The following is a 19753-nucleotide window of genomic DNA, read 5'->3' on the forward strand; positions in this document are numbered from 1 at the left end:
CAAACCCTTTCTTGGGACACTTTTGGATTTTTTTAAAGATTGCCTGATTTGAAAGCCCCCTCGTAATTTAAAAATTACACTAGCTGCCTAGCGTAAAGAGGTAACAGACAGACAGACAGAGTTACTTTGGCCTTTGGCATTTACAATCCATAATAATTCTAATATTGTACAGTCACCTGCAAAATGTTACTCTTCGAAGATCGCAAAAAAATGTGACGCCCTCTTATGGCTCTACAAATAAGATCGTGTTAGATATTTTTGCGGCGTCCGTTGTGTAACATATTATTACCGATGCATATTCAGAATTCAAAGTACAGTTAATATGTCATTTTGCTCCCTTGTGACCCAATCTACAATTTTGGTTCTCTTGAAAAATCGTGTTTTGTCCCTTATGCCGACTGAGCCTACGTTAGTCGAAATGTCCCACAATTTCTACGGAACCGTCTTTACATATCACTTATTAACTACTTAAGGTATAACATAATCTTTGATAATATATCTTTTATCGACTTGTCACACTTCGTTATCATTTTAAAATAAAACCAAGATAGGTCAGTAAAAACAACTTGATTTGGATGACCATGCAGTTTTACGTCCGAACTCGTAGCATAATGTTGCATCTAAGATTACTTTTGGCAGTTTTGTTATTTAAAAATGTTAATAGTGATATGAGAGTAGACCCCCTAGTACACACGAATGTGGGGTTGATCAAGGGGTTAAAAGCATCGGATGGGGACTATTCTATGTTTTTGGGTATTCCTTATGCCATCGTTGACAAAGAAAAGCCTTTTGGGGTAAGTAGATTCGATTTTATAAGAGGTACTTAAATATCGATCGACGACATTAAAATCGGAGCAAGGCGATTAATAGCAGTATTTTTTTAATAAACGATATAATTGGCGTATAATTTGCTACCGTGAAGCGACTTTTGAACCGTAAGTAATCTTTTTCATGTTTTTGTATCTTGCTTTGGTAAATTGCTTAGCTTGATTGTTATTGTGTAAATTATCCTAGAAAGATGGTTAATGCCTTTTATCGTTGACTGCTACCTCTAATTATATACATAGGTAACTGTTAACAAATATAAATACCGTAAACTAAGGTAATTATGGACAAAATCACACAACTAAATATGGTCAAAATTTAAATGCCTAGAATATAGGTATGCAATATGCATAATATTTTTGAAGAAATGTTAAGTGTGTGTGTGTGAAACCGCAATAGTGTACAGTCACCTGCAACAATATGTTAGTCTTCGAAGGCCGCAAAAATATCTGACACGATCTTATCTGTAGAGCCATAAGAGCGTGTCACATATTTTTGCGGCCTTCGAAGAGTAACATATTATTGCAGGTGACTGTACCTAAGTAGGTACAATATTAAAAATATAATAAACTCGACAATAATTACCTATAAAAAGCCAATAAACATTGGAAATCTTTGGTAAACACAAACCGAAACCAAACTGCATAGTTCGGCAACATGACATAACTTTCTTATCACAGTACGTATATCTTTGATACAAAATATAGCGTTACAATAACATCAGATAATGTTTGATATTATTATCATATCCGATTTTGTAATGATAAAAAAAAATTTCAGGCTTCCTTGCCTCATCCAAAATTTGATGAAATTTTTGAGGCATACGACGACTCGGCACTCTGTCCTCAGCTAGTCTACAACACTAACAATATAACTGGGACTTTGGACTGCCTCCACCTCAACGTGTTCACACCCAACTCTGCGACGTCCCTAAACCTCCTCCCAGTCTTGGTCTACATTCATGGAGGCTTTTTGCAAAGAGGCGCATTTGGCAGAGAAACTTACGGACCAAAGTTCATCGTGCAACACGATATCATATTGGTAACAATCAATTATAGATTAGGACCTTATGGCTTCATGTGTTTGAGTACTCCGGAGATCCCAGGAAATCAGGGATTAAAAGATCAACTGAAAGCTTTGAGATGGATTAAAGATAACATTGAAGCCTTTGGCGGGGATCCTGGTCAAGTAACTATAGGGGGACAAAGCGCAGGCGCTGCATCTGTGGACTTCCATTTAATGTATCCAGGAGAGAGATTGTTCAACAAGGTTATACTGCAGAGTGGTGTAGCATTAACCCCCGAAAGAATGATCGAATTAGACAATGACTCACCTATGAAGCTAGCCGAATATTTTGAATTTAAAACTAGCGATTTGAATGACGCCTTAACGTTTCTAGCTACTAAGGACACTAATTCAATAATAGAAGCAACACTGGAACTTAGCATTGGTTTTAGAGCGTGCGTAGAGAAAGAATTTGAAGGTGTGGAAAGATTTATATCACAGCACCCAGCCACCGCCGACCGGCCGAATGTGAAAAATATCCCAGTATTATTAGGATCAGTTGACAAAGAATTATTGGCCTCGTATGCCGACAAGAATACAGATTTTTTTCAACACCTTACTATATTTAGAGACTCGTTAAATAATGTATTTCATTTCGGTGACGATTTGGATTTAGTACATCAAAACTTGAGAAACTTTTACGTGGGTGATCACGTGATGACAGATGACGACAAATGGGAAGTGATAGATTTCATGTCTGATTTTACATATGTTCATCCTATTCAGCGAGCTATGAGGAAGTACAGGCAGAACGAAGCGAGAAACATATACTTTTATGTATTTAACTATGATGGTGGTAGAAATCTTGCGAAGTATAGGGACAACGTGAGCGCGCCGGGAGCCACTCATGCCGATGAGTTGGGGTATTTGTTCGATGCCTCTTTATTTACCGAGGAGCCGTCGTCAGAAGACCAGGCTGTTATAGACAGAATGACAACGATGTGGACTAACTTTGTCAAGCATGGGTAGGTAAATAATATTTGTTAAATATTAATATCACTGATGGCTAAAAGACAACCGTCGGAGTAATTCATAAATTCAAGTAGTATAAAAAAAGTATTAGCTCCATGATTACCAATCATGAAGTTATAAGATGGAGTGAACTGTCACTTTTTTTGCCATACTAAATTTAACCTTATCACCGAGCCAGAAAGACGTTCTTACCAGACTAGAGAAAACGGTCCACTTGAGATAGCAAAGGTGGGTCGCGGTGTCTCACTCGCACATGTTGCCAATGTTAAAAATATACCATTGTGGTAGTATTTATATCAATATACTACTGAAGTTAAATACCTTCTTATATTATTTAAGTGCTATATTTAGAGTAAGGTTCTGATATAATTTGTAAATAATTATGATGTCAATATTATTAACTGATTTAACCAAGCATGTGCACAGCAAAAAAAAACATTCATTTTGATATGGTAGACATTGTTAAACTTTGAATATTAATTGGTATCCCTAACGTGTGATGACATGTTATCAAAACATGTGAATGAAAAATTTCCTAAAAATGGTGAATAAATGTTGCGTTAAAGGTTGTAGGAGTGAAAGAATTTCTAATTGTGGAATATTGTTTCACAAGGAAGCCACAATTATTACATTTTGCGATAAAAATACAAGTCAACATTGTCAAACTCATTAGGGTGACCATGATGTCGGCACGATGAGAATCAGTGTTACACAATTCTTATTACGTACATACGTACTTAAAAGTAAGTTTATATGAATAGGTATGTATTTATTTCGGCATGTTTAAATTGGTGAAATGAGAGCCAATACAGAATAAATAATTGCCAAAATTGAAATCCAATATTATACATTGTTATAATAATAAAAAAACACATTGATAATAAAAGAAAAATAGAACTTTATGGTAATTTACTGACTTTTGGGACGATACCAGAAACGTTACTGGGAATTTACCCTATTTGGAAAATTTACTGGGAACGGCACATCACTAGTTTCTTTACATTTCACGACGCTTCTCTTTTCGCACAGATGGCCTACCACCGTGAACACCGAGGTTCACAAATTGCGGGCATCTTTCTCTTTTACTCCTATAAAGGAGTAATTACAGAGACAGAGAAAGATGCTCGTCAATAAACGATGCAAACTTCGGTGTCTATGCTCCAGTGACAAGCGTCCTAGTTAAAAACTATAGCAAACGGGCGTAGCGGTCCCACGCGACCCTGTGGCAGTGGCGGATTTGCCCTAAGGCCGAGTAGGCCCGGGCCTAGGGCGGCCAGATATTTTAAGCGGCAGTCTATATGATGGGTGCTGAGAAAGGGGCGGCTAGTGCTTGCTATGAAGGGCCTGAGACCTAACGCGGCAAAGACTGTAAAAAGCTCTCAGGACAGTGTGGGTGTCCTGAGAGCCTACCCCGACCCGCTTTCGACGTGTTGCCTCTTTGTAGCACTTTCGTACGTAAGTGTGACAGAGGGGCGACACGTCGAACGCGGTTCGCGGTAGACCCTCTGGTTCTGTCAGCATATCTGTCTCTCTATCTCTCTCACTCATACCTGTATTCTTGACAGATGTTACGGCGGACCACCTTCCTGAGGATCGACCATGTTCGTGGTCCAGCATCTACGCCTATTAATAACAGTATTTAGAACAACTAAATTAAATAAATAAATAAATAATAAATATAAATATTAAGGACATTAAATTTTTACACAAATTGACTAAGCCCCACGGTAAGCTCAAGAAAGCTTGTGTTGTGGGTACTCAGACAACGATATATATAATATATAAATACTTAAATACATAGAAAACAACCATGACTCAGGAACAAATATCTGTATCATCATACAAATAAATGCCCTTACCAGGATTCGAACCCGGGACCATCGGCTTCATAGGCAGGGTCACTACCCACTAGGCCAGACCGGTCGTCAAATTAAATACCTAAGGTTGTGTGAAGCGTTGTACAGAAGAGAAAAAAACTATATCCATCCCTTTTTAGGCCATAATACTAGTACAGCGAAAAGACAGTATGATTCTTTATAACTGATATAACTATGCATGAATAAGAAAAGATCCTGGCCAAACTATATATTCAATGTTATCCTAATATCCCACATATATATGACTTATGGTCACCCTAATTAGAAAGAGATGCAACGGCCCACCTTGACTTCTCATGTGGACACACTTTTTGGCTAATGTACACTATCCGGTTTACTCTATAGGTCCGTGTTACCAATACGTACAAATTTTTTTTTAGAAACCCCACTCCGTCGACAACGGAGCTGATTCCCGTCTCGTGGACTCCGATCACACCCGACAAGTGGCACTGTCTCTGGATTGGCGCAGATCTGGCACTCAAAGGCAGACCTTTTCACGACCGGATGGCCTTCTGGGACCTGTTCTTTAAGACGTACGGGCATTTGGAGAAAGGAGTAGAATAACTTACCTACGTACCTGTAAATCGTTCAGTAAATTTAGGCTTAAATTACCTACTGTAAATAGTGACATGTATAAACTTTGGAAATAGTTCAATTGGTATTCATGGTTTTTGACCGACTTCCAAGAAAGAAGAAAATTTTCAATTAAGTATTTTTTTGAATTGATTGTTACCAGAACTCCATTTATTCTTAACACATTCACTGCCCCCGACGCACATGTGCGTCCACCGTCATACAAGTTTGTTCCTAGGCCACGCCCCCTGGCAGTGAATGCGTTAACAAATCTGAAAGGGTTCCATTCCTGTCAAAATCCAGTTCTGATGATGAGATCCATGAGGAATTGACTTGCAAGACTTTATTGCATTGTCACTTCTGTTAGTTAGTTACAAGTGAAGTATTAAGTGTGTTCAAAAGAGTCCCCGACAATTAATAAAGTAGACGTCACGCTACGATGATGCGTCTTTAGAATTTCAGAATGTCACGTCATGACACCAAGATAAATAGCGTGTCAAGTTTTTATCGAGGGCTCATCCCGCCGAATCTAGCTTGATAAATAACAGGCTATGAGGAATGATGGGAATCTTCTAATTATTATATTTTCTTATTTTATAACAAACGGCGTGGGAGGTTATAAATGAAGGGAAGCGGTCCGTGACTAGACTGTTATTCTTAAACAAGCCTTGACAATAAATAACTTGGCAAATTAAAAAGCTATTCTTATGTTCATTTGGCCTAAATTGATCACCGCGTTTCAAGAATGTTTATGATTTAGGTATTTTATTAAATTAAGTAGGTAGGTACTCGCTTTTTATGTATTCGTCCAAAAAATGCAGTGAATATAATATAGTATATGTTTAGGTACCGACAATTAATTCAAATAACTTCAGCGAAATCGAAATAGCTTTTACTTTTAGCTATTCAACAATGTGATGAAGTTGTAGCAGGTTATGTAAGTATGTTAAAATTACCTGTTGTGAAATCATGTAATAATACTCCAAACGAACCTTTAAAACATGAGATGGAAAAACCTATTTAATATTTTTTTAACCCTCTATAAGTATTTGTCAAAGTTGTTTAAAGTTTTAAACCACGGTCGTAATTATCCTGAGGTTATTTCCGGAGACATAATTCAAGCATCTAAAGCCCTGTCACTTGTTTCCACTTTCCGAGATGAGGATCTGAATAATGAAAACTAATTATTTCCCGGCATTATGAATATGAATCGCTGGCGGCCGGATTTTTCTGGGACCAGCGGCGGACAATATTGTACGAGGATAATAAAAATAAATCCCTCTGTTGAAAGACGTTTAATTACTTGCCTGCACTTATTGACGATAAGCTTTTATTTTTGAAGTAAGTATTTTATTCAGTATTTTATCGATAAGTACTAATAGAATTATTAAGTTTATTATGCGGTTATTTGTACTATTTTTGAAGTGAAAACTTCTTTAGCGGCGCTGAGCACTTTTTGAGGTGGGAAAAAAATGATAAACTCGAGACAGCGTAAGGCGTAACGCGTAAGGCGTCTCTCCTCTCTTTCTACCGCACGGCGAAAATGTATGCCTGAGCCTGCTGTTTCATGTAGGCGGCGCAGGGCGCTTGCGTGACGTTATGTTATGTGTGACGGATAATGTTATTCACCAAAGAACTTTAGTCATAACGTATCATAATCAGGTCAATTATTTAAAACTGGACTTTTATATTAGGCAATAAAGCACAATGTTCTAATCTTGTACGGGCTGAAATACGAGGATCTCACAGTTACATTCTAACTTTATATCACTCCAATATAATTCACGAAAGCTACATCTTGATGAAATCGCTAGTAAAAGTGAACTCTAGTACTGGTGAATAAAACTCAAAATATCATGACCAAATATATTTAGATGCGAGGTCTGCAAGGTAACTTTGCAATTTCTATTCGAATTTTAAACAATTAACGCTACAAATATAAGCTCACTGGCCAGCAATTTCGGAACTAAAGTTTTTCAATAGAAAGGAGGATAGGTCAATTATACAAGTAACATTCACACCCGCAACACCAGAGAAATTGTTAGTGCTTTGTCGGCATTTAAGATGGGAGTACGCTCTTTTCTTGAAGGCCTCCAGTCCTTTTAAAAGGACACCAGGACTTAGGAGGATATACCAAATAAAAAATTGAAAATAATACCGAATTACCGACATGTTTCTGTGTCGTCGCCATATTTTTTTTTATTAGCTACCCCCTTCCTTTTGACCGCCACAGACGACTGTAGCCGTCATAGGAAAGTCTTGCCACGGACGCCAACGACGGCTACATACGTCAGCTTCGCTAATGCAATAGGGACTTATGTAGGACTCCGTTAAGTTCAATTTCGCTTAAATACCTAATCGCGATCGCCTGGCGTCCGGGGCATGGGGGCATGGCATATTCCTTCGCCGTCAAGCGTTCAAAAGGAAAATATTCATGTGGTGAAGTGAAATACGTTGCCGATTGTCTGGTCCGTCAGTGTTCGCCCACACTGCATGGGCCTCAAAGCTCATATATAGAGCCCATTGTTACACGCAATTACTCTACCTTCATATCAATCATGACCATGACTAACGCACTAAGCTTATTAGTTTCCATGAAAAGCATTCCTTTGACGGTATTATTGCCTACAAATCATCAAATTCACTATGTTTACTACCTACGGGACAACAGGGCCATAAAAGGCAAAGGCAAGAGGCCCGAGCAAGAGTCGTTTTCCGTTTCACGGAATATAAGCACATACTTACCTAAATATTTAACAACTAGTTTCGCACAGGTTAACAAATTATAGGTACCGTACCTACACCTAAACCTTCCTCAAAAATCATTCTATTGATAGGTGAAAACCGCATGAAAATCTGATCAGTGGTTTTAGAGTTTAGCGCGAACATTCAAACAGACAGACGCGGCGGGCGACTTTTATGCATAAGTATGAACCATTTTTATACATTTCAAATATTGTTAACAATGTGCTGATATTTGGTGAAACGGAAAAATACTCTTGCTCGGGCAATGTCGGGCCCGTTCGCAAGTGTGGATGTAATAGGCCCTGCGGTGAATTATTGAATGCGTTCATAATTAAGCAAATTAATTAATTGCTGACCGCATCAGATTCATAGTCTAATAAGTAATTTAAGTACTAGTTGATGTAGTCAAATTTTAGTCCATTATTTTCGCCACGACGTGCAGTGGCGTTGCTTCCATGCACCCCACATTTCAGTTTGCACTGGGAATTTAAAAACCTTAAATACCGAAATACCTTCCCGTGTTGTCAGTCGGTCTGTCACATGCTAGAGACCGTTTTAATGAGATAAAAGCTTTTAGGGTCATTTAGCGTTAATCAATTTAATTTCGTCAGGCAGCAAGGATCGATTAATTAAATTTGACCTATTCATTATTGCATACCAGCAGCTCAGAAAAAATTCTAAAATATATATTTTTTTAGATGAAACTTTTTACCTATCCTATTGGATCACTAAGTTGTCTGCCCATCTGTGAAGACAGTTTTTCTCAGGAATGTAGGTATTAAGCTGAAATTAATATCTTACAGGTACTCAGGTCTGCTACCCTTTGGAGCAGTAGTAGATATAAAAAACAGGCCAAGTGCGAGTCGGACTCGCGTTCCAAGGGTTCCATACATTACCCAATTTTTAACAATGTTTTTATTTATATTATGTGAAACGCGAGAGAATTGCCTTTAAAAAACCCATAGGGATCGGATCAAATACGAAGTAATTAGTCCGACTCACGCTTTACTGCATATTTCTAATAGGTTTTCCTGTCATCTATAGGTCTATTTTATATATTTTTTTTCAAAATATTAGACCCCGCAAACAAAAAATAAGCTAATCGCGTATTTTTTGCGATTGTAGTATGTAGGTATAGTATATAACCTATCTAGTCTTCGAATTACATAACAAAAACAATAACAGTCCGCCTTTATAAAGCAGTGCCAATTCTCATAGCCGTGATCCCGGTAATAACAGTAAATCGTAATTTTATCGCCGCCCGAGCGGCCTAAGTACACATCTCATGAAAAAAATATATTGCAATACAAAAGGAGCGAACTAATGCGGTGCGAGGCGAGTATTATTGAAAAGGTAGACAGAAAATTTACTTTACGCCGTAGGTATTTGCTAAGAGGAAATTGGAGACTTAATAGAGACAGCAAAATAGTTATTTGTTTTACAAGGGGGCAAAGTTGTTGTTTAACCGCTCGTGCTAATATTGATACCCGAGCAAGCGAAAGATTCCAAAATTAAATCACGAGCGTAGCGAGTTCGAAAAATGGAATCTTGAGCGTTGCGAGGGTTTCAAAGCACGAGGGTTAAACAAAATTTGCCCCTGAGTGAAACACGAAATTTTTCACCACACCAAACCGAAGCAAATATTAAATGTAAAATATCAATAAAATCAAATCCAAATGAATATTATTAAATATTTATCATCCAAAATCATCATTTAAAAGTCAATTCTACCAGCAACCATAAGAAAACAACTCAAAAATTGCATTTGATTACTTTGCCTTACATATGAATAAAATGGCTTTCCGAGCTGGTGTGGTGAAAAGTATTTTTTTGCGATTTTTGTAAAAACGATTCCGCGTCTAAAACGGATCTATTGGCATCTCATTCAGCAAAATAGGCTCGGAAATGACCCAGGAATAAGACTTGACCATATCATTGAAACGATTTCGTCTGTCATTCTAATTTACCTATAATAAAGAAAAAAATATATCATGCCTTTTTATACAGAGATATTTAATAGATCGAGAAAACAGAAACCCTAATAAAGTACATAATCAATTTGATAAATGATGTACAGTCGACGTCACAGATTATGTTTACACTTTTGCAACTTACGCCTGTTGTAATAAGGCGAAGTGTAAACATATAATAGGTACCTATTTGACGTCGACTGTACATTTCAACAATAACTCTTAACCGTCATCAGGTAAAAGGATTGATGATAATTGTATTCCATTGCAAAAAGATGAAGAATGTGCAGATTGACATTGCTTTCGCGATGTATTAATAGGTATCGGTTATTATTCTATAGGTAAAATTTTCCCTTTAGCTCCAGAATATCCCCCTAAACTCCCGGGAGCGATCGCCATGCTCTGTTTTATGCGTGCCACTACTGCGCCCACTAGACCCATTCACATTCGGCCTATCCCGAACACTAGCAGGTACAAACAAAAGACTGCCACTACGGAGCGTGACAGCTTAACGTCTTAGAGCATTTCTCTTCTATGGAGCGAGGTCAGCTGAACGCCCGATAATACGGTAGCCTTATAGGGCAGGCTTTTGGATTATGTGTAGGTTTTATCTAGAGGTCTAGAAATTGATCTTCGTAAGGTAAAATGCTAATTATAAAAAGTAGCCATTAAGTTCAGCGCCAGTGACCCGATAGTCGGTTTCTCTGTTCGTAGTCGCTGTTTTTTATATAGGTACGGAATTTTGCATATTATCGGCTACATACGCTCTTAGCGCGCACTGGCAGTGAATTTGTATACTTAAACGATTTTAAACTGTTTCTAGACGACAACGGTTTCACTCACTTGAATTTTTAGTCGCTATTGGCGACATGTTTCCATGACAGGATGATCCATGATGTTTGGTGACATGTATGTGTTAAAAATTTAAGTGAGTGAAACCGTTGTCGTCTATACAGTTTAAAATATATCTCACTAAAGTTTAATTTCGACTAAACGGTTTTGTTTTATCAACTGATTCAGAGCTAAGTAGTTGCTATTAACTGTTCCAAATTTTAGCTATCATAAGTACGTCAAACGACCTCTGGGAAAGCGTCTGTAACCGTATGCGATTTAGAGAACCGAAGTGATCCCAAAAGTGCTCCCCATTAATAATTTTGTACGGAACGTCAAAAAAGGTACTTACCTACATAGGTAATTAAATAATTATAATTTTTAACATTGCATTCTACACTTGAATGATCGCTTTCCGAATTAAAAAAACTCGGTACTTACAATGATTTTCTGATTTATGTCGCAAATATGATGATATTTTCTTGTCCTACATGTAAAATTTACTCTAGCACTTAGTATTAGTAACCTTAACATTTTATCTGAACCAGAAATAATTCAGGTATACCTACATAGGTAATTAAATAATTATAATTTTTAACATTGCATTCTACACTTGAATGATCACTTTCCGAATTAAAAAAACTCGGTACTTACAATGATTTTCTGATTTATGTCGCAAATATGATGATATTTTCTTGTCCTACATGTAAAATTTACTCTAGCACTTAGTATTAGTAACCTTAACATTTTATCTGAACCAGAAATAATTCAGGTATATAGAAGCGAGCTCAGACATTTCAGTCCACATTATACCCACAACATATACAATTTAAAGTAGGGTATCATCAACCGACAACTGAAATTTGATAGAGTATAGGCACAGTGTAAAAATTAACAGTGGACCGACGCCTTTGATGTTTGCGTAAATGCCAACACCGCATGACCGCACAAAAACACAGACTTTTAGGTACACAACTGCCCAAGACTTACACTTGACTTACTATAAGTCACGCTAGCCCTGTAAATAGTACCGAGTTAATAACAATAGCGTAAGCAGCTCGGGTGCTCGCCCCTCGCACCCCACACAATTGCCCCGTCTACAACTCTACACGACTTCATAAAGGACATATGAGCGTTAGAACAAACGATCATTATGGCAAACAATACCTATACCTAAAGGAACGCAAATATATAGGAAAATATTTTTACCAATCCAGAACCTATATCCGGTTGTTTTACTCTCCAGGGAAAAGAAACTACTCGTTTTACTTTGTCGTCAGGCAAAGATCGCAGGTAAGTAGGTACGTCTACACCTGTCCCGGTTTTGGGTTTGACAGGTTTTTTATTGGATTCTCGATTTTCTATTCAATGAGTTAGGGTGTTTTGGTGACTGGACCGTGAAATAAATGTGGCTAATACTGTGCACATAGGTATACAAAGGTGTAGACTCGCTTGTACTTTAGTTGGTACGAAATACATTATTTTACTAGCGTGATTTTCATATCTTAATGCATAATCATTAATCACCTTAGGCACAGTAGGTATTATAAGGAAGGTGTCTTTTAGGTCACATGTTTTTACCCGAAATCCGCTCATTTTTTGTTCGGAACAGGAAACTAAAATTAGAATTGGAAAGGCAATAAAATCAATTCGCGATAGACCCGTCTATAAATGTAAATTAATATGTCTTCAAACGCGAAAGTTTTAAATATTATAACTAATAAAATGGTATAGGTACCTACTTAGCGCCACTTGCACCATTCCACTAACCCGGGGTTAACCGGTTAAACCTGGAGTTACCATGGTTACCAGTACAATTTGACTCTGGGTTAAAGGTTTAACCGCTTAACCCCGGGTTAATGGGATGGTGCAAGTGACCCTTAGAAGACAAAGCCTCTTTTAATAAAATCAAAACATTAAGTACATTTTATTTTAAGTAGGTACAGTCAAAACTGTAAAAATATGGGTGTAGCCAACTTATTAAAAATATGTCCCATAGTTCTTAATTCGCTGACATAATAGATAATTTGTGCACCCATATTTTTACAGTTGACTGTACTTAATTGTAATTGTAAAGCTTTTTTAGACAATTCTTATCTTATAATTATTTATCACTAATTAATCAATAAATTACTTCGATCTGACAACCCAACTGTAGGTAATTTTAAAACGGTGATAGGTTATTAAATAGGTACTATTGTTTTAGAATGTATTTACTATTATTTTAATTGGCACTCCCCAAGCACTCCCAAGCAACGCTAAGCCAAAAAGGGCTTACAGATGTAGTGCATAGGTAATTGTTTTCCATCGTATTTTCTCGGAAACGTTCGTATTTTCGTAACCTCAGTACTTTTTGTACCGAGACTGACTCAAATAGCAAGACACCTTCGGACATTCTGTACAGTATTACATGTAGGCATTAATACAATGCGTTAGTTACAAAGTCATGAGTACCTAGGCGTTCGAGAAAACATTGATATATGGTTAAAAAACCTGATTTCTTAAACACTTATTATTACAATTCTCTTGGTAATAGTTTTCTACAATGTATTTTAAATTGGACTAGTTACTTACATTTAATCAGTTTCATGACAGTACTTCCATCATGTGCCTACTACGAAGAATATATTATAGTTATTCATATTATTAAGACTTGTAGATTCTAAAACTTTTAAATTCATCTCCATATTCACACAGACTCCATAACTACACTTATGAGCAAAACTGGCCACTGTGTATGCAAATTCACTTTTTTAACTAACCCATTTTCATTGCTCATAAGTCATAATGTATTTCAATTACTTATTTAATTATTAATTACATAGTTACCAATAGGTGATACTATAGGATTTTCCTGTTCATTAACACAACCTAGTTTATTTTCTTAGCATACTGTGTTAGGTTCCCTGTGCCTAACATTGGTACCCTGCTCACGTTAAAGTAAAGGAAATAATAATAATATGAAATCCAGAAATACGCAACTCCAAGAGCGCAATAAACCGAAGTCATCATCAGAGGCAAAAACGGTAGAGTTTTGTCCAAACCCCACATAGTATGAATGAAATTCTCGTAAACGCACAGTATTATTAAACCATACACGTACAACGATTCCACAAGACCCAACATAGGAAGGCGAAGGAAACCACGTCGAGGTTTCTTCTTGGGCTTTACAGGCTGCTCATATAATCTTGGTATATTCCCAAAGGCTATTGCGCTATGAGTTAACAATATGAATATTTTGATGGTTAGAAGACTTTTTGGATATAGTAAAGGAAATAAAGAGTAATGTCCGATGGGGGACAGAAGAAGGAACAGTCTTCCGTCAACATCTCCGAGTACTGACAAGAAACTGGAACAAATAATTCAATATAAGCACGAGGAATAAAACATGGAGATGGACACTGTTTATACAAAATCTCGTTTCTCTAATATTCAGCGCCATCTATTTAATGGAAGTTCAGTTATTTTGAACAGAGGGGTATAGGCTGAAGAGAATGGATTAAACTGAGACCAGCTTCAAAACAACTCAACTTTCTTTCAATAGATGGCGCTGCGGAACCCGAATCCAAAATGGATGGAATTGCAAGCTGTTGCGTTAGTGACGCCATCTAGCAATAACCCGAGTATTGACATAGACATTGTCCGTCTTCTTGTTTTATTCTTCTATGATTAAATGTTTAACTTTAAACCTGGTCTAAACAAAATACATTCGAATTTAATATAATAAAATACTACATCTCTTTTCTTACCTTAATGGTATCAAAATTAAAAGGATAGCCTTTTCGTGAACATGCCAACTGAACATGAACGACGTAGTAGCACATAATACCAGACATCTGAAAACGAAAATTGACAATAGGGTATTTGACTGTATTTCAAATAAATAAATAAAGCGCCAAAAAACAAATAGAGAAACGTAGATAGATAGCAGTTACTTTTAGGCACAATTTCTATTTTAAAACTTGAATAAAAGTATAAGGAGTAGGTTAATTTGATTATGACGTCACATGCTAGTAACGTGTTTCTTATAAATTCCATACTAGCAAAATCATTATGACAGTTCGAATAAAGAAACTGATTTGACTAGTAGTCAAATCAAATACCCTATATTAATATTTTTAGTTAAAATACACAAATCAAGTTTACAATAACTTGAAAGATGCCAAAATACCTTTCTAATTACTTAGCTATTATTTTACTATATGCAGCAGTGGCGGCGCGTCCATAAAAGCCGATTCCCACCGGCTTGCCTGTTTTTGGACGTATGAGCAGAGTTGAAAAGGAAATAAGTAAGCCAAATTATCAAAAGTTAGGGCCATAACATATATTATAAAATACAAACCTCACAAAACTAACAGTTCTGTACTTTCTATCAGCTCCAAGATGCCAAAGTTTAACCAGAGCTGGTATCATGAAAATGGCGGTCAGTGCCACGGTGTGGATGGGCTTTATGGATGGAAGCACCACGTGGTCAAACTCTTGCACCAGCCCACCCGTCATTGAAGCCTCCACCTTGGGCACAGCTATGCCTGCCCGCGGTACTGCATTGTGAACAAAATACTATTATTTTAAATGAAAATGACAAAGGATATTAAAACAGGTTAGAATGATTATTTCATTAACCGATTCGTTGCGCGTTCCATTTTCGAAAACTTTTGGCTGTGGCGCGGAACAATAATTTCATGACCCGGCTCCCGGTCATGCGCCACACGTAAAAAACATCGATGACCCGGCAGGCGGGTCATCAGCAACGAAACGGTTAATGAATCAATCGATAGTTTATATATATATATTATTTATTTATGTAGTTTATATGTATAGTTTGCTTTTTTTTTATTCACTGAATAGGTATATTTCTCTCTCTGCACCAATTGTAGATGTCTGTTTGGCCCTATGGTTGACTGGTAGAGAATGCCATTTGGCATTAAGTCCGCCATTTGTACATTTTTAGGGTTCCGTAACTCAAAAGGAAAAAACGGATCCCTTATAGGATCACTCGTGCGTCTGTCTGTCCGTCCGTCTGTCACAGCCTATTTGCTCAAAAACTGCTGGACCAATGAAGTTGAAATTTGGTACACATATGAAAGTCTGTGACCCAAAGACGGACATGTAATAAAAACAAATAAATTTTAAGCATAGGGGGCACTTTTAGGGGGAATATGAGAAAATTAAAAAACAAGGTTTTGCAAACCATATCATGTTACATATTAAATGAAAGGGCTTATTTTGAGGATCTCAAATATATTTTTTCTATAATTTTATATGAAATAGTTTAGAAGTTATTTAAGAAAATAGGCAAAAAATGACCATTCCCCCCCCCTTAACTCCGATACTACTGGGTCTAAAATTTTGAAAAAAATACACATAATAGTTCTTCACCTCTAGATGACAGGAAAACCTATTAGAAATCTACAGTCAAGCGTGAGTCGGACTTAAGAAAAAAAACGCGGTTGGGCTGTTTTAGGGACACAGCCGTAATGGTTTACGTGAAACGTGGTGTGGACAGCTTTTGCGAAGGCCGAAGGCCGAGCTACGCGTAGGGCCAAAGGCCCGAAGCATCCACCAGAGACTTTTTGAAACGTACGGCCGAAGGCCGAGTTGCGGTAAGTTAGTGCTCAAACACAGAAAAATTATAGTACAAGTGTCTGAATGCGAAGCCTCTGACATGTGCATGCTTCCTGCAAAGGAGATCGTCGATTTTGTTCTATCGTTTGCTAAACGATTGGGCCTTGGGCCCGATACCTATAGATTACTGGAAAAACGTATAAGAAGTCTGCAATTAAGCGTGAGCCGGACTTAAGAATAAGAATTCCGGATAAGCTCTATCAGGGCCACAACCGCAATTGTTTACGTGAAACGTGGTGTGGTCAGCTAGTGCGAAGGTCGAAGTGAAAGAGAGAAATGCCAGCAATTTGCGAACTTTCGCGGTTATAGCCCTGTTATCTTGAAATAACAGAGATACGCCTAACCAATGCAAGAAAATGTAGGCACTATGCTTAACACAATACTTGAACAAAATTTTATGCGTAACTATCCTTTGATAGCACAGTTAAAAAACACGGAAAAGCCGGGGCGTGCCCCAAGCCAGCCGTGTGTGGAACAATGGAATGAATAGTTGAATGTACTTAAGAACTTCGCTTTGCTCGCTCGTTCGAAAATGTGTGCAGTACGGAACCCTTGGGACGCGAGTTCGACTCGCACTTGACCGGTTTTTGTATATATTTTGTGCAATAAAGTTTAAATAAATAATTTAACTACTTGATAATAGATAGAATACTCTTTATTGGCACACCTCAGTAAAAAGATACAAAAGAAAAGAACAATTGATTAAATGTAGAGGCAGACAACAAAGCAGATAATAATAGAATGCAAAGTACTTTTTATCTCTGACATAACCTCGCTACTGGGACTTCTGAGTAAAGGTTTCAATGAAAATATTCCTTTAAGCACAATAAGTTATACTTAACCAATCATGCCAGCAGTTGTAAAGCTATAGCTGGTCAAACAAGTTTGTCAGTAGAAAAAGGCGGGAAATTAAATTTTCTCTGGGACGGCCTACATTTTTTAAATTTGCCGCTCTTTTCTACTGACGGAAATGGCTTGACAGACTAAAGTATTGTTTGTCAAATGATCGATAATATATAATACTCACGAGCATGCTGCAGCACCTTGTCTGAAAAATTGTAGAGTGCCCAGAAATTAGGAGCCCAGTATGCGTGGCACAAGCCTCTTTTAAATGGAAACAATCTTGAAATGATCTGAAAACAAGTCACTATCAAAAATTAATTCTTTTGTTCAGCTAGTTCTCTAGGGAAATACATTTATATATGTACATTTTACCTGTGGTATATGGTTCAAAAACGGTCCAAATGATAGAGCAAACACTGTAGTGACGGTAATTGCCAATTTTATCAAATTCATGAAGGAAAAGGAGTACCATGGGGTGTGCACACCATCGTTTGTTGATATGGTGAAGCAATATGCTCTGAGCAAGTGCACAACATACACGGGCGCCACATATAAGTAAATGTGCTTTAAGTTCAGCAGCACTGCAAACCATAGCGCTGCACACACATAATTACCCTGGAACAAATGTTAGGTCGTAATCATTCAACATTTGGCACCTTTACTTTAGAACTACTAGAAAGTTCTAATTGGGTACTAATCAATTAGCTTTCTGTGATTTAGTTCAAGAATGCACAACAAGAAATCAGCCTACTTTACATTTACTTTAGCCTATTAACTTATAAATAAATATTATAGGACATTCTTACACATATTGACCAAGTCCCACAGTAAGCTCAAGAAGGCTTGTGTTGTGGGTACTCAGACAACAATATATATAATATATAAATACTTAAATACATAGAGAAAACAACCATGACTCAGGAACAAATATCTGTGTCATCACACAAATAAATGCCCTTACTGGGATTTGAACCCAGGACCATCGGCTTCATAGGCAGGGTCACTACCCACTAGGCCAGACCGGTTGTCATTCATTTATATTTGATATAAGATTGTTATAAAAACTGTATTATATTCACAGTAGAAAAAAACGAATAAAAGCAAGTGTTCAAGTCAGGCACACTAAAAACTATACATTTTAACTTACTCTTATCATATTTGACATGGAATAGAGAAGAAAACCATATAAAAATCCATTGTATTGAAAATGTATGTGATCTACCATCAGCAGCCCCGGGTTAGACACTAGCAGAATGAACACAAGCAGCTTACCATCACTAATAAGATTTGCACAACTGAAAAACAAACAATACATTTCTTCTAAGTTTTGCTCAAATAGGTAGCAATTATTTCATCCTAGCTGTATTAAGTATAGACCTTGTACTGGTAAATTATAAACAGTTATAGGCATGTTTTTAACATTTCATTGGCTTGCTTTATTAACTGAGTATTATACTTGAAATAATAAGCAAACCCCACCATTATTGTTGCAATTCATTGAAAATCAGGGTTGGCAAAAGTATCTCCCATAGGGAAGCCTAACTTCTACCAGTAGGCCCAGGCCTAGAGCGGCAAGATATTAGGGGAGGCAGCAAGGCCGCAGTCTATAGATTGGTGCTGAGAAAGGGGTGGCTAGCAGTTACTACGCTATGGGGCCTGGCATTAGGTCAATGAGGGCCTGGGGCCTAGGGCGGCAAACACTGCAAATCCGCCACTGACTTCAATGTTAGTGCCCAACTTCATCCAATTAAAAGATTAAAATATTTTTTTACCACTAAATAGATATCCCCTTATTTTCAATGAACTGCAATATTGATAATAGGGTTTGATAATGAGTAATATTGTACATACCTCTTAGCACTAGCAATATAAACCAAATCTAAAACAATTACAGTTAATCTTTGGAATATCACAGTCATATCCGATGCATAGTTTAAATTATCCAATTGCAACATCCGGGGATCAAACAACTTTGCAACAAATGATAAGGAATATTCCAGCCAAGCAAAGAATGGAGGATAATCCAGAGTCCATTCTGATGTGGCGTCATAGTACCATTCACTGATGGAGAGGTTGTGTGTTATTGCTAACCAGTTTCTGTGAACCTCGAAATCCGTTGAGTGGCTAAAACAAACAAACCCCTTACTCCACTTTCATGGTGAATGATAACGGTTACAGTAATATTGCCTAGAAACAATAATTGAGCCCCATGTAAAAAGTCAATCAAACATGTACTGCAACTTACTAAAGAGGAATAAATAAGCACTTGATAGTGCTTACTATGAGTACAATTTGAAATATCATTATTGACTACGTTTTTTTGATTAGCTCTTCATCAATATTATGTTAATAAACTTTAATTTCATATTCTTGAGAGGTTATGTCGGCGAAATAAAGATTTGTTTGTAAACGTCACTTATACGAGCT

At 37.1% G+C, this 19753-nt stretch overlaps 2 protein-coding genes across 2 annotated transcripts; one reads left to right on the forward strand and one right to left on the reverse strand.

The window, feature by feature from the left end:
• Window positions 1–591: 591 nt before the first annotated feature.
• On the forward strand, window positions 592–5303 carry LOC134806662 (esterase FE4-like). Its single transcript, XM_063779991.1, has 3 exons — window positions 592–794; window positions 1606–2855; window positions 5120–5303. The coding sequence occupies exons 1-3, from the start codon at window positions 612–614 to the stop codon at window positions 5301–5303; spliced, it is 1617 nt and encodes a 538-aa protein (XP_063636061.1). The 5' UTR covers window positions 592–611.
• Window positions 5304–12351: 7048 nt separating this feature from the next.
• On the reverse strand, window positions 12352–19750 carry LOC134806400 (probable dolichyl pyrophosphate Glc1Man9GlcNAc2 alpha-1,3-glucosyltransferase). Its single transcript, XM_063779664.1, has 8 exons — window positions 19572–19750; window positions 19178–19450; window positions 18474–18621; window positions 17699–17941; window positions 17511–17616; window positions 15201–15399; window positions 14608–14694; window positions 12352–14207 (listed from the first exon to the last, which is right to left on the reverse strand). Exons 1-8 carry the CDS (start codon window positions 19628–19630, stop codon window positions 13730–13732), a joined length of 1593 nt encoding a protein of 530 aa, XP_063635734.1. The 5' UTR covers window positions 19631–19750; the 3' UTR covers window positions 12352–13729.
• Window positions 19751–19753: the final 3 nt, after the last annotated feature.

This window comes from Cydia splendana, chromosome 3, assembly GCF_910591565.1.
Source record: "Cydia splendana chromosome 3, ilCydSple1.2, whole genome shotgun sequence".
NCBI classification, from domain to species: domain Eukaryota; kingdom Metazoa; phylum Arthropoda; class Insecta; order Lepidoptera; family Tortricidae; genus Cydia; species Cydia splendana.